Genomic DNA, 14,748 nt, shown 5'->3' with positions numbered 1-14,748 from the left:
ACAAATAGAATCAAATACTCGTCTTCGTCTGATTCGCTTGTTGAAGGCAATAAGTAATTGAATTAAATCTAATCAAATGAGAAAAAAAGATGATTAGTCGTCGTTTGTTTGTTTCTCAAGTTGGAATTGCAGTTTATTAAAGTTCATTCATTCGATTCGAAACTAACTAACTAATAACACACACCCAAAGATAAATACAGTTAATAACAAAGGCTTCCCAAGCATTCATTATTTAACTACTTTAACTGTATTATTATTATTATTACATAACAACAACCTTCACCAACTACCCTACCCTTACCCTCAAGTTTAGACCCTTTAACAGAGACTCATTAACTCAAACAAACACATATATACAAAGATGGCAACAAGTATGATTCATTCATTCATTGCGAGCGAGCGAGATTGGATATGTTGGATTGGATCAATTGATCTATGACAATATATGTTAACAATCGAGACGAGACATGATGAGACGAGACGAGACGAGACGAAGCAGATGATTAACATTATTACTATCTTTGGGATGATACCTCATTCAATCAATCAATCATTCAATCAATCAAATTAATATTAAACAGGAGCAATGTACGAGAACAGCTGCGATATTGGAGTATTCGCAAAGCTTACAAATGCATACTGCCTGCTGGGCCAGTGCGGCTCCAAGCAGTTCACTCGCACTTTTGAGAACCAACTCGCTGATAACATGCCAGTTATAGAGTGCTCAATTGCCGGCACAAGAATCGTCGGCCGTCTGTCAGTCGGCAACAGCAAGGGCCTTCTGCTGCCCAACACCACCACCGACCAGGAGCTGCAGCACATCCGCAATTCGCTGCCAGACACTGTCACCGTGCAGCGCGTCGAAGAGCGTTTCTCTGCACTCGGCAACTGCATTGCCGCCAACGACTACGTCGCCCTGATCCACCCCGAGCTGGATCGCGAGACCGAAGAGATCATTGCCGACGTGCTCGACGTCGAGGTGTTCAGATCGACTGTGGCCGGCAACGCCCTGGCTGGCACCTACTGCGGTCTGACCAACACTGGTGCCCTCGTGCACCCCGCCACCACCACCGTCGAGCAGGAGGAGCTGTCCTCGCTGCTGCAGGTGCCACTGGTAGCCGGTACCGTCAACAGAGGTAATGAGTGCATTGCCGCCGGTCTGGTCGTCAACGATTGGGCTGCCTTTGTCGGCAACGACACCACCGCCACAGAGATTTCAGTCATTGAGAACATATTCAAGCTGCAACACGGCGCACCAGCCAACATCCTTGGCCAAGTTAGAGACTCCATTATCGATAACCTCTAAATAAATATATATATATTGGATCGCCAACATGATGTAGCCGAGTTGCCGGCAGGTGGTGTGTAGCCAGAGAGTGGCGACAGTTTGGCGAGGGATAGGCGGAGATTGTCGAGAGAGGCGAGCAAGAGAGATGAGTACTCATCTCATTCATTCGTTCGATCGTTCGTTCGTTCATTCAATCATTCATTTATTAAGTCGACGATGAGGTCGTTGATGTCGTGGATGTTGTTGATGTCGCTGATGGCTCTGATGATGATGCTTCGACTGGCTTCTTCTGACCAGCCTCAATCCTTCTGAACACGCCATACCACTTCTTGCCATCGATACGATTGACTTTACGTCCCTCCTCGGTGGAGTTGAGTATCAATGGGATGCAAGGGTCTTGCGAGGGCTCGAGTTTCAGCTCCTCAAACAGAGGATGTGCTCTAAAGTGACCGAGCATCCACAGGTAGAGCTCCTCTACATCGCTGATAAAGTAGGCCAGTCCGCCAATAGCCATCACGTAGGCGTACTCGGCCAGCAGTGTTGGGCTGATGATACGACGACGGTGGTTGGCCTTCTTGAAGTGCGGGTCGGGGAAGAGGAAGAAGATCTTCTGCAGCTGTCCCTTGTAGAACAGGTTGGGCAGGTATTTCATGGCGTTGGTCTTGAGCACCGAGATGTTCTGGTAGGGTCCCTCGGCACACACGCCTCCGCCGGGCACGGCAGGCATCGTCTTCTCCTCGCTGCGCAACTTCTCGATTCGCTCCTCGACGTACTGTACAACTTTATCGCGAATCTCCAATCCCAGACTGAGTCGGTCGGGGAAGGCTGTCGAGAGGCTGACAGTCAGACCTCCATATCCACAACCAACATCTGCAAACTCCACTCTACGCTGTGCTGTTGTCGAACCAGCAGCAATAGCCTTCTCATCAGTGCCTCCAATTATCTTTGGATAGTGCTTTGACCAATCATAGAACTGTGGAGCTATAGGACTGTGTTGATTCATTGATCGATCAGTTGTGATGGATGTGATGTGTTAATGTCGTTCACTCATTCATTCATTCGTTCGTTCGCGTCGTATGATACATACTAATCAAAGTCGCAGTCTGAGAGAGGGTTTGAATGAGCCTTTATACGATGATATGGTCTGATTGGCTTCTTCTTCTTATCAGTCTTTGTTTGCTGCAATCTAGGTGGTTGCTTCGAAGTAGTCTGTTGTGGTTGTTGTTGTTGTTGTGTATCCATCATTCAATCCAATCCAATCCAATGAAGTAAGTGTATGTTTATATCTTTATCTTTGTTGAGATGAATGAATGAATGAAATTGACGAGTCGCGCTTTGATTTAGGGGTACCGTTAGCTCGAATCAAGGAACCAAGAACTAAACAAGTTACGACCATCTGATAGCCAATGATTGAATAGCCATTAAAGGTAGTATTAGTTTGTTTATTATTGTATACAAAAGATAGGATTCATCCCAGAGAATGGTATTGTAATTGATTATAACATATCATTTGATGAGTTCTGGATTGGGAGGCAAGAAGATGGTTCCTCTACAATATATCAATGGTAGAGTTATAATATTTGAACAACCAACAGTTACTCATCAGGCTTGTGTTTGATTGGAATTAATATCATTGTTTATTCAAATATACGATATAATATTATGATTGTTGAATTGAATGGAGGTGATTATATTGATTACTACCAGTACTACTACTTTGGAACGAATCCAGCAGTAATAAGGAACTCATGCTTCTCATCGACAGCTGATTCATCCAAAGTGAAACAGTAGGCTGATGAGTCCTGGGCGAAATAGTTGTCCTTGCCAATGGGTCCAAGTACATTCTGTCCAGAGGGATCAGCAACCTTGATACAATATGAACCCTTCTCCAAATCTGGGATTCTGAATCCATTGCACTTCTTCTCTGAATCCATCACAAATGACTTCAACTCAACACCATCCTTGTTAATAAGTGTTCCAACTACTCCATTGAGTAATGGCTCAGTGGAATCATCAGCTCCATCCTATTCCAAATAAATGGGTCGAAGTTAGTCAGTATGATATGATATGATTGATTGATGGATTGATTGATTGAGTGAATGACATACCTTGTTGGTATCAACCCAGGAGTATCCGTGGACGATGAACTTGGCGGGGACCATTCCACATTTGATAGTTAGCTCTCCGTTCATGTTGACGGTGGTCTGATCCAAGGATACACATATGTTGTCATCCTTGTCAAACTTGTTATCAACGCCATTGGGTCCCAACTTGTAGCTTCCCTTTGGATCGAATATCTCGATACAATATCCATCTGGTTTCAAACCTTCAATCCTAAATCCATTGCCCTTCAACTTGCCAGATGTAATCTTGTCCTTGTCCAAGTATTCATCCCTAACCGTGCGAATATACACTGTCATTCCACTCAAGTACTTCTCATCAGGGTCATGGACACCATTCTAAGTTAAGTTTGATCAAATGATGGGGTGAGTGAGTTTGAGGTTTGAGTTTGAGTTTGTTGAATGTGTGATAACATAACATACCCTGTTACAATCAAACCATGTGAATCCACGGATGGTGTACTCTGGTAGCTCACCATCGTAGAAGTAACCTTGGGACATCGAGAAGGTACCGTTGGCATCGGTGGTCTCTTTGCTCAGCACGAAACAAAGATCTCCATCCTCGTCCAAGTATTGGTCTTTGCCAGCCTTGGTCTGGTCGTAGTGGCCAGCGGGATCACTGACGGACATACAATAGTTTCCAGCAAATAGGCCATCCATGTAGAAACCTCCATCTCGTCTGGATGCATCAGTGGTGAAGTCTGCGATAATCTTCTTCTCCTGGACTCTCTTCTTGACAGGCTTGTTGATGTTCCTTCTCCTCAATGGTGCAGTTGATGTGATGACGACCTCGCCGTTGGTGGCATCGACAAACTCCTCGGTGCTGACACTCTCATCGACGATCACCTCACTACTTGAGCCACTTTCATCGCTAAAATCAACACTGTCATCCTTTGAGTTGGAGTCTGTATGTTGACTATCATCATGGTGATCATCATCGTCATCCAAGAACTCAGTGGCCTGGCCATTAGTGTTGTCATATAGGAAGCCATGCATTCCTCCGAGGAAGCCCTCATTACCATCATCAGTACCATCCTATTTTGTTTGGTTTATAGAGTGTGTATGTGTGAGTGGAATGATTCCAAGATGATTGATTGGTGAGTTGAGATTGTTGGACTTACGTTATCTTGATCGAGGTAGGCGATCAAACGAACACTGTATGGTCCACGGAGAGGTGGGGTTGGAGTGATTGTTGGTACTGGAGTAGTGGTAGTTACGCCAGAGGTTGAAGCAGTTGATGTTCCAGTCGCAGTGGTACCAGTGGCAGTAGTTCCACTACTGGCTGATGCAGTCACTGACACTGTTGCCGGTGATGTTGCTGTGGCACTGGAGGTAGATGCAAGAGTGGCAGTAGTGCTGCCAATAGTTGATTGAGTGGATACTGTTGTTGTGGCAACTGTCTGAGGTGGAATCACAGTCGTGGAGAGTGTGGCAGTTGTACTCATAATTGTTGATTGAGTAGAGATAGTTGTTGTGGCAACTGTTTGTGGAGGTGGTGGTGCCGTTGTAGGAGTTGTTGTGGCTGGTTCACAACATGCATCGCCACTTGGATCAATTGTACAAGTGTATCCTTGTGGACAATTCCTAAAGAAACACTTATTAATGCATTGGAAAGCTACCCTTGGGTCAGGTTGGAAACAAAGAGTTCCAAAAGGGCATGATGTTTCACAGCATTGTGTAACACCTGGAAATAATTGATTGATTGGTTGATTGGTACCATGTTAGTTAATAGTCATTCCATGTCACCATGTTCAAAGGATTGGACCATACTATGCTGAGCTGAGACTACTGCCAATCCAAGGAGGATGATGGCCACGCATGGAAAGAGTCTTCCTGTCCGAGACAATATCATTGCGTTTGCGTCCAAAAGAGGGTGTTGTGATTGTTGTTGGTAGTACTCTCTCTGTCTCTGTCTCTATCAACTTTTGTAGAGTTTGTGATTGATTGATTGATTGATTGTAGTGTAGTCTTTAGTCAACCTTAATCTAAATTCATATAATACTCTCAATGAAGCTGCAGCTTGTTGGATTGATTGATTGATTGATTGTAGGTAGGTTGCTCTATGATGGATAATGGATGATGGTTTGTTAAGAATGATTACATCAACACCTTGTTTGTATGTACAGCGCCACACACATACACCTTTGTACCCATCAATATGGTTGCTGGCTGGGCTTGACTGATTGGAAGCCCACATGTTGCACAAGGAAGAGTAATAGCAGTAGCGTAGAGCACTACTAATTACATGAGACCAGTCAGTCAGTCAATCATGAAGCACCATGGTGCAACAACAACAACTGAACAATCAGCTGATGATGTGCAACACAATGCAAACAGGAAAGAATGAGGGGCAGTATCAGTGAATGGTTGATGTTGGTAACAACATACTTAGAGAGTATGTGTGTATTGTATAAGTAATTAAGTAACACTACCATTACCATTACCATTACCATGCATGGTGTGTGCTTGAATGATCATCTGATCAGTGTGTGTATGGGTGTGAACAAGTGAGTGGAAAGTGATCGAGATGGGTGGGCCTTTGATGGAGCACATTGATGGAGCATCACATTCAATCAAACAAACATTGAGTTTGTGTTCACGATTAGAATGATGCTGATGATTGATTGAATTGGATTGGCGAGGTAAGCAAGTTCGTCAACATAGACCACTTTATTGAATGTTCTCCCAGTCATCAACTGGCTCAGACTGTGCACTGTTGTTGTTGTTGTTGCCTCCAGTGTTGGAATGGTTGTAGTCAGACGACCTTGCAAGGGAACTGTTCAAGCTGTTGCGACCAGAGGACGAGCTGGTAGTGGTCGTGGTGGTGGTGGTCGTGGTTGACGTCATGTTGTTGGCGAAAGGAGAGTCCAAATAGGCGAACCTGTTGGTGAAGAAGCTGGACGTGGGGCTGGCCGTGTCAGTCCTCTTCACGGTGTTGGACTGGAGCACCTCAATCAGAGACGGATCGTCGGCGTATGGCATCACCGAGAACATGGCAACCTTGGTGTTGAGCGCGCCCTCAAAACTATGGAGGTCGTCAAAGACGACCAGCAGGTTGCTGTCATCGACCCAAAGCAACTGATACTTGTCGGCGTGCTCCTTCAAGTGTTGCTGGATGTGTTCCGACTTGATCGACAGGTCCAGGTTGTAGATGAGCAGGGTGTGCGCCTGGTACTTCTCCGTGACGATGCTGTTGAGCGAGATAGATGCGTAGCTCTGGGTGCTCTTGGTCACCGACGACAACATCATGAAGTTGAGCGACTCGGTCAACAAGGGCACGGGGATGGCCGTGAGTTTCTGTACCTTGTACAACTCAATCGTGTTGAATCCACGCTTCTCTCTTGGTCTCAGATGATAGTATCTGGCCATGTTCATGATCAAGTTGCTCTGGATTGAGTCCTTGAATGACACTGTCAACTTGCTATTGATGATGAGGATGGAGAAGGAGAGTCAGCATTATGATTGATTGATTGTATGGTTGATTGAATGAAGATAACGCAACACATACAGAACACTAGAGTTGATGAACTCATCAAAGATGGTCTCCAGTTTGCGAACACTCCTGGGAGAGGCCTTGCTGTAGAGTGTGAGCAACTCAAGTTGGCTCATGGTTGGGGGCTCGGACTCCTCGGGAGTGGCCTCTGGAGGAGCGTCCGACTTGAGACTGAGGAACAACTTGTCTCGCTTCTCCTGCTCGCATACCTCATCGCACTCCAACTCTCTCACGTTGCCATCAGCACTGATTGGCACACAGATAGTCTCGACACACCTTCTCTCGCAAGGACAGAAGATCTTGGTCTATTGTTGGTATAAGTTAGTAATCGTTGAATAAACGATTGATTGATTGTCTTTGGGTATCATACCTTTTGCTTGCAGACTTGAGCTGGACATGGCTCGCCTGGATGGCAAGGCGCTTGACATGAGTGCTCGCAAGTCTTGAGCTTGGCTCCACAGGGATAGCCGCATGAGATGTCGGCAAAGACGTCAAAGGTCTGTGGTGGGGTGCTGCTGCCGTTGCCGCTGGTCGATGGCTTCAAGCACAGGCCGTTGTGGCAGGTCCTTGGACATCGATGCACAAGACATGGGAGTGTCTTGCCGCAGGCTTTGCCACAGGACACCTCGGTCGTGTGGCACTTGATGTTCTTCCTGATCTCGTGGCCGCTGGCACAAAGCTTCTCCACGAGAACGGGGCAGGGTGGGCAGGGGCCCTGATGGCACTGATGCTGGGCAATCTCATCAGTGTGTCCACACTCACGTCGGACGGTGCATGGATGGGGGCACTGCTGCATTCTGGTGCCGCACGGAATGGGTGGCAGCATCACGGTCTTGCCGCAGCGACAGGACATCTCGTCGTAGCTGTTGAAGGGGCATGGATAGCACTTGCCCTGATGGCACAGCTGCTCGCACTTGTGCAGGCCACACTTGAGTGTGCGTCCACAGACGATCTTGCAGACATGGTTGCCCACGGGATCGTTGGTTGCCGTGGCAGGGCAACACTTGACGCCACACTCATGCTTCTTGCACGCACGCATCGCGTGGCACACGGATGAGCAGGTAAACGCCGCTGAGGACGTTGAGAGGTTGGCCTGCACCATGCCACATTGTCGGTTCTCCACCGACTTGCCACAACGACATGCCGTCCTGACCTTGACGCGGCAGGGTGGGCAGGGGCCAGAGTGACACTTCTCCTGACAGGGATGCTGGCCGCAGGGAAGAACACGCGAGCACACCTTGGGACAGGTGGGCACGGGCTCTAAACAAGACTCGCGGGGAGGTTGGGGCAGGTCGACCAGCGCGGTCTGGGAGCAGCAACAGCGGGTGACCTTGTCGGGCACGAGCTCACATGGGTCGCAAGGGCCGGTGTGGCAGGTGCGAGTGCACTTGTGCTTGCCGCAGTCCAAGAAGCGGTCACACTTGGTCTGGCACGAGAACAGACGGTCTTCCTCCTCGTTCCATGGGTCGCGGGTACCGCTGCCACATGGACGCTTCTCAAACGTCTTGCCACAGTAGCACTTCTGAGTCTCAAGCACCTGACAGGGCGAGCACTCGCCTGGATGGCATGTGTTGGCGCACTGATGGTTGCCACAGGACAGTGGCTTGTCGCAGACGTTGTCGCAGCACTTGCCCTTGTCGACCTCACCGCACATCAAGCGGTACTCTGTGCGCCGGCAGTGGCACTTCATCATGGGGCCGAGCGCCGAGCAGTTGAGGCACGGTCCGGGATGGCACAGGATGTTGCAAGTATGCGGGCAGTTGGACTTGGCGCGCAGCTTGCCACAGACCTCGCCACAGCTGTGTGGCAGGAAGTAGGGGTTGTATTGCGGGTCGCGTTGCTTGCCGCAGAAGCAGGTGGACTGGGGCTCGCCGCGCTCGACAATGTGGCGGCAGCCTGGGCACTTCCACTTGCCATCGGGCGTCGTGGACTTGGTCATCCACACCTTGATGCAGCTCTGATGGAATATCGTGGAGCAGGAGGGGCAGTTCCACACGGGAGCCGTCCTCTTGACGGCCTCATAGCACACCATGCAGTCGTAGTTGTTGCTCTGGAGCTTGTTGATGATCTGGATCGCCAGGGGTGTGTAGTCGGCTGTCTTTGTCGCATCCTTGTCGTCGAATATATACTTGGGCTGTGATGTTGACGCTGTCGTATTTCTCTTATTCCTATCTCCGTTGTTGTCGCCATTGTCTGATTGCTGCTGCTGTCTTGGCTGCTGCTGCTTCGAAGCAGCATTCTCGCGTGCCTTTGTGAACTTGTCCTTGAGTCCATTTGATTGATCCTTCTCCTTCTCCTTTCCTTCCAGTGGAGATGAATGTCCTCTTCGATCCTGCTGCTGCTGCTGCTGTCTAGGTTGCCTCTCTCCCGATGGCTTCCCTTCGCCTCTCTCTCCACCAGCGCCAGCGCCAGCTCCAGATGCTCCTCCTCTCTTGTTCGCTTGTCTCTTGTTGTTGTCTCGGTTGTTTTGATCTCTCTGAGATGATGTTGTGGATGATGAAGTGGATGTCGTGCTGTTGTTGTCTGTCTGTCTACTTGGCATGAATGGTGGGGACTTGGGGTTGAGCTTGGCTGCTCCAGCAGAGGCCTGTCTGCCGAGCATCTGCTCCTGCTGCCAGGTCAGTCCCGAGGACTGAGTCTGCGACTGTGAGGCAGTCGAGGAGGAGGAGGAAGATGGTTGGGACATGGCGCCATCAGTTGCCATGCCCTGATGATATATAAACACTTCGTTGGTCGATGGATCAAAGTCCGTCTGTTGCTGCGACTGAGTCTGCTGCTGTTGAGACTGTCTCGACTTGTTGTGTCTGCCTCTACCACTGACTCTTGGCTCAGAGGTGGCAGTCGACGATGAAGTGTTTGTTGGTGATGTAGAGTTGTTGCCGTGCTCTGAAGCAGACAAAGTGTGAACATCGATCATCTTTGTTGTTGATGGAGCCTTCCTTCTCGATGAAGGTTTTGACGGCTGCTGTGTTGTTGTTGAGGTGGTGGTAGTAGTTGTGCTTATCGTTGATGACCCGGCTGCAGGTGATGAGGCTGCAGTAGAAGTGTTGACTGTTGAAGTTGATGAGGGTGAAGTAGTACCTATGTTGTTGTTGTTAATGTTGTTGTTATTGATGACGCTGTTATTATTATTACTTCGGTTGTTATTATTATTTGTTTGATGTTGTTGTTGTTGTTGAACAACCGGTGGTGCAGTTGAATGGTCGGTATTCATTGTGTTGCGTTGTTCTATTGTTCTTCCTAAGTAGTCTCAGAGAGGAGGAAGGACGAGGTGATCACCTCGTAAGAGGTCAACGGCACGCTTGTGTTTGTATGCGGGGATGATGCGCTCGCTCGCCAATCGATTGGCTGCGTTGTAGTCCTTCTCGAATGTTTCTTTGCTCTCTCTGCTTTTGATCGTATCGTATCGTATCGTATTGCTATTGTTGTTGTTGATAGTTATGAGATATAGAGGGGTTTGCTTGATTGTCAACGGTATTTCCTCACTTTCTCCTTCTTCTTTACTTCGTTGTTTGTTTGTTGTCAAGTAATAAGATAAACAAAAAAAAGTGTGTTTGTCATCATAATCACCTCTATCTTCAATTTTTCCTAAGCTTTAGAACAAACATTGTGGTTGGAGGAAATCCATCCATTGTTGGGTGATGAACTTGAACCACAACCAACATTGATCCTAATTAATTAATTCATTGATTCAACCATTTATTCAACCTTGGTGTTGTTAATACAACTAACTTTATTTAAGTATAGGTATGGAATTATACCAAACAACCAAAAGTTATATCTTACATGTCACTCAGATAAGATAAGATAAGATGTTTACAACAACACCATAAATGTACATAAATAGTATTATGATGAGACTATTGGGAAAGGTGTTTGCACTCTTGGGCTTCCAATTCCATAGAGCTCAAACATCATGATCCAACTCATTCGATTTAGTCCATCGAACCATTTTGAAAGGATCTTTGTGTGTGGCCGATGAAATTAATTAAAGTTGGTTGAGGCTCCCAACACAAGCATCACACCCTCACAACCACATGACGATTATGAATAGATCGTACAACTAATCACTTTGAATGATCATGATTGATTGTCTGTCGGAATGAATGAATGAATCAATGACTCACTCGCTCATTCACTCAACTACTACTTCGTTGTATAAATCAAATCTACTTGTATTTTTAATCAAACATATATATAAATAACAAACAAATAATAATAACAACAACAATGACAATCACAAACATATACTTGCCAGTGACATCAAGCTTTGCTGGTGTGCTCGGCCTGTTCTACGTGTACCTCTCACTCAACGTCGTCAGATATAGGCGTGGTCTGAAGGTGTCTGTTGGCGATGGCACTGCAGAGTTGATGCGCGAGATGGCCAAGTCCGACAACAACAAGGAGATCGACTTCAAGAAGTACAAGGGTCTGGTGGCCGCCATCAGATCACACGGCAACTTTGCCGAGTTTGTGCCACTGCAGCTTGTGCTGGCCGCTCTGCTCGAGCTGCAGGGCGTCAGCTCATCCAAGCTGACCGTCCTCCTTGGACTGTTCACCGTCTCACGTGTGATCCATCCATTCTTTGGAATGTTCAAGTCCAACTTTGTTGGATGGGGACGTGTTCTCGGCACCGTCGTTACCTTTTTCACGATCGCCGGTTCAGCAATGGCCAACATCTACATTGCCCGTACCAGACTATATTAAATAAACATAACCATCATTCATTCATACTCTCATTCAATTATTCATTCATTCTATCATTCTTTCATTCTTTCAAAGTTGATTCAATAGTTCAGCCGATAACGCCCATTCGAGACACACACACACTCAGAGACAGGACCAACCCCATCCCCTCAACTTTGCGCGCAACAACCCAACACAAACAAACCATTCTACACACAAACACACCAACAACCTTTGTTTTTGAAAGAAAGAACAGATGTCCCGTTTGACCCTCTCAACTCCCCCAAGTCCACACTCTCCCATTCATTCATTCAGTCACACATTATAACAAATATTAACTGTCTTCAACTCAACTGTATTACCTTACACAACAACAACAACAACAAACAGATACAGATATATTAGATCATTGGAAAGGATCATTCATATTCATCATCTTCTCGAAAGCTGCTTCAATCAATCAAACAAAGAATCAATCAATCGAATCAAAGTACATGCAAGATGATGCATTGAGTGCGCACGTGACTGAATGATGTGTTTGGACAAAAGCTGGAAGTAGATCAGTACACAAGCAACGACAACAATCAACAATCAATCGACGCAATCAATCAATCAACGCAATATCAATCAATCAAAAATGATGGGAATACTCAATAGAAAGAAGAGGACTTCAAAGAGCAAGGACGATGAGTTGTTCGCCAGTATTAATAATAGTAATAATAGTAATAATAATAGTAATACAACAACATATACAACGACATCATCATCATCAGTTACAACATTACCAGCTATAGTACCTTTGCCTTTGAGCCCTTTCAAACCACCAGTTACATCGACGGCCACAGCAACAGCGACAGCACCACCTTCACCACCTCTAACTGCCACGACGGGACAGACATCTTCACCGCCACTCACCTCGACGCCTGCATCGTCACTCATATCAAACCACAACAACACGACAATGCCATCGACATCCCTGCGACATGCATCACCCTATCTCAAGGGTGCCTATCTCTCACCGACTCGTCTGCCGCCACATGCTCAGCAGCAGCGTGAAGAACAACAGCAACAACAGCAACAACAACAGCAACATCAACATCCTGCATTGACACACAAGCACTCGACAAATGATCTGTTACAGCAGCAGCAACTACAACAACAACAGCAACAACAGCTGATAAGCAAGTCATCCTCAATGAACAATATATCAAAGATAATGGATGGCCACGTTCTCACAAAGACCACGATGATGACGACGACCACAACAACGACGACCACCACGACCACAATGACAACGATACCGCTCACTCCTTTACAGCCGACTCTGCAGAGGATACATTCGCAGCAGCATCTGCCGTCGCTCACACCAAAGCAGCAGACGCCACCCCTCGAGCCTGTCAAGCTCAAGAAGAATGTGGCCGTCTCGATACCGTCCACCAAGCGACTGCTGGAGGGTGAGCGCTCTCGAAAGATGTCCATCGCTGCCGAGGTCGAGCTCTACTTCAAACTCAAGCAATCTGAGACGGACTTTGCACACTCACTCACCTGTGCCGTGTCGCCCTTCCAGTACCTGGACGACAAGGAGGCCAATGTAAGTAGAGTGCGGTTCTTGGGTGGCGCCTTGGTGTGTGGCGCTTCAACATCACACAATGTACTCATCCATCCATTCGTTCATACAGGATAACCTTAGTGTCGAGGACTTTAAGGTGGAGCTGAGCTTTGATGGATACACCAACTGGTATAGGGTACGTATGACCTTGGCCTCGACCCGTCAACCTACCTCTCACTCCCCTCACTCACTCAATCAATCAATCAATCAATAGGATATGAACCGTAGGGTATCACAGAAGACTATAATGATACAGGATGACAAGGATTCATCATCAGAGATAATGGAGGAGAAGGGCGGCTCAAACAATCTGCACGCATCACCAAAGTTCACACCGGTTTGGAAGAGGAAGAAGAAGGCAAATAAGGATGAGGATGTTGAGCACTTGGAATTCATGAGGCGTCATCTGCACAATGACAACAATCAACAGCAGCATCAGCAGCACGCTGTCAAGAAGAGTCCGATGCACACGCACAGCGACATGCACATTATCAACACGCACGTCAACAACATCTCGCTCTCGAACAACACAAGCAGCAGCCTCTCAATTGGCCAGTAATGGCAGCAACAACAATGGCAGCGCCAACAACAGTGCATTATCGATTGGTGGCGGCACTTCACCACATCTCAGCAGCAGCTGTGAGCGACTGCCGCCCAAGTTATTGATCGAAGCCATGTCTGGCGGACCCAACGACATTGCCTCGACGTCCAAAGAGACGTCACGCAATGACGTCGACTCTGAGTCGTACCGCAATAGTATGTCAGTAAACTCTGACCACAACTACTCGCCTGTGTTCGTCGGCGCCAATGGCTGCAGCAAGAACCCACCACGACGACTCAACAGCGTCCAGACCATAGTGCCCCAACAACAGCAGCAACAGCAGCAGCGCATATCGCCGCGCCGACTTAACTGCTCGCAGAACATGGAGGACTTGGTACTGGAGGATGCCAACAGCGTGGACACGAGCTACTACGAGGACCTCGATGGCAGTAGCTACTACGACAATCACATGATGAGCCCATTCAACAAGCAGCAGCAACAACAGATGTCAACGTCACCCAACTCAATCAAGCGAATTGGTGGCAAGATCAAGTCATTCTTTGTTGGCGGCAAGAGCAAGAACAAGGGCCCCGGCAGCAGTCCGATGATGCAGCAGAATGCAAGCGACTTACAGAGCGTTGGCATGTCACCACCATCATCATTCTCGTCGCCCTCCAATCACTTCCTGCTGCGTACACAGTCACAGTCGTCGCTGCAGAGTACACCGCGCCAGCTGGAGCTGGAGCGCAGTCCAAGCAGCCAGCAGTTCACAGGACTGCCGCCACAAGAGTACTCGGCGCTCTACTCTCTGACGCCATCGCCCCTCAATCGATCACAGTCACATGTATCACTGCATAAGCTGACAACGCCACGCTACGACAACATTCAATCAAACATGTCTCCTCGCTCTTTCAACCATTCGACAGCATCCACACCATCTGTCGGAGTCTATCCATCACCTCATCTTGTACAAGTACAACAACAACAACAACAACAACAACAGCAACTACA

General features: G+C 47.5%; 6 protein-coding genes across 6 annotated transcripts; 3 read left to right on the top strand and 3 right to left on the bottom strand.

Moving 5' to 3' along the window:
* Nucleotides 1-577: 577 nt before the first annotated feature.
* Nucleotides 578-1,306, top strand: SAMD00019534_044730 (hypothetical protein; the record flags this gene model as incomplete). Its single annotated transcript, XM_012899963.1, has 1 exon — nucleotides 578-1,306. A coding segment is annotated over one exon (729 nt), but the record flags the coding sequence as incomplete, so codon positions are not given.
* Nucleotides 1,307-1,493: 187 nt separating this feature from the next.
* SAMD00019534_044720 (hypothetical protein) lies at nucleotides 1,494-2,530 on the bottom strand (the record flags this gene model as incomplete). Its single annotated transcript, XM_012899962.1, has 2 exons — nucleotides 1,494-2,277; nucleotides 2,376-2,530. 2 exons carry the CDS (start codon nucleotides 2,528-2,530, stop codon nucleotides 1,494-1,496), a joined length of 939 nt encoding a protein of 312 aa, XP_012755416.1.
* Nucleotides 2,531-3,003: 473 nt separating this feature from the next.
* SAMD00019534_044710 (hypothetical protein) lies at nucleotides 3,004-5,260 on the bottom strand (the record flags this gene model as incomplete). The annotated part of the gene is made up of 5 exons (XM_012899961.1): nucleotides 3,004-3,312; nucleotides 3,397-3,747; nucleotides 3,832-4,443; nucleotides 4,530-5,092; nucleotides 5,179-5,260. Coding segments are annotated over 5 exons (1,917 nt in total), but the record flags the coding sequence as incomplete, so codon positions are not given.
* Nucleotides 5,261-6,078: 818 nt separating this feature from the next.
* On the bottom strand, nucleotides 6,079-10,115 carry SAMD00019534_044700 (hypothetical protein; the record flags this gene model as incomplete). Its single annotated transcript, XM_012899960.1, has 3 exons — nucleotides 6,079-6,829; nucleotides 6,917-7,206; nucleotides 7,272-10,115. The coding sequence occupies 3 exons, from the start codon at nucleotides 10,113-10,115 to the stop codon at nucleotides 6,079-6,081; spliced, it is 3,885 nt and encodes a 1,294-aa protein (XP_012755414.1).
* A 1,016-nt stretch (nucleotides 10,116-11,131) lies between these two features.
* Nucleotides 11,132-11,608, top strand: SAMD00019534_044690 (hypothetical protein; the record flags this gene model as incomplete). The annotated part of the gene is made up of 1 exon (XM_012899959.1): nucleotides 11,132-11,608. One exon carries the CDS (start codon nucleotides 11,132-11,134, stop codon nucleotides 11,606-11,608), a length of 477 nt encoding a protein of 158 aa, XP_012755413.1.
* Nucleotides 11,609-12,227: 619 nt separating this feature from the next.
* SAMD00019534_044680 (hypothetical protein) lies at nucleotides 12,228-13,755 on the top strand (the record flags this gene model as incomplete). The annotated part of the gene is made up of 4 exons (XM_012899958.1): nucleotides 12,228-12,288; nucleotides 12,361-13,178; nucleotides 13,267-13,332; nucleotides 13,411-13,755. 4 exons carry the CDS (start codon nucleotides 12,228-12,230, stop codon nucleotides 13,753-13,755), a joined length of 1,290 nt encoding a protein of 429 aa, XP_012755412.1.
* Between the last annotated feature and the right edge of the window lie 993 nt (nucleotides 13,756-14,748).

This window comes from Acytostelium subglobosum (assembly GCF_000787575.1).
Source record: "Acytostelium subglobosum LB1 DNA, scaffold: scaffold8, whole genome shotgun sequence".
In the NCBI taxonomy this organism is placed as follows: domain Eukaryota; phylum Evosea; class Eumycetozoa; order Acytosteliales; family Acytosteliaceae; genus Acytostelium; species Acytostelium subglobosum.
The sequence above is the reverse complement of the archived record's forward strand: the minus strand, read 5'-3'. Positions and strand labels throughout refer to the sequence as shown.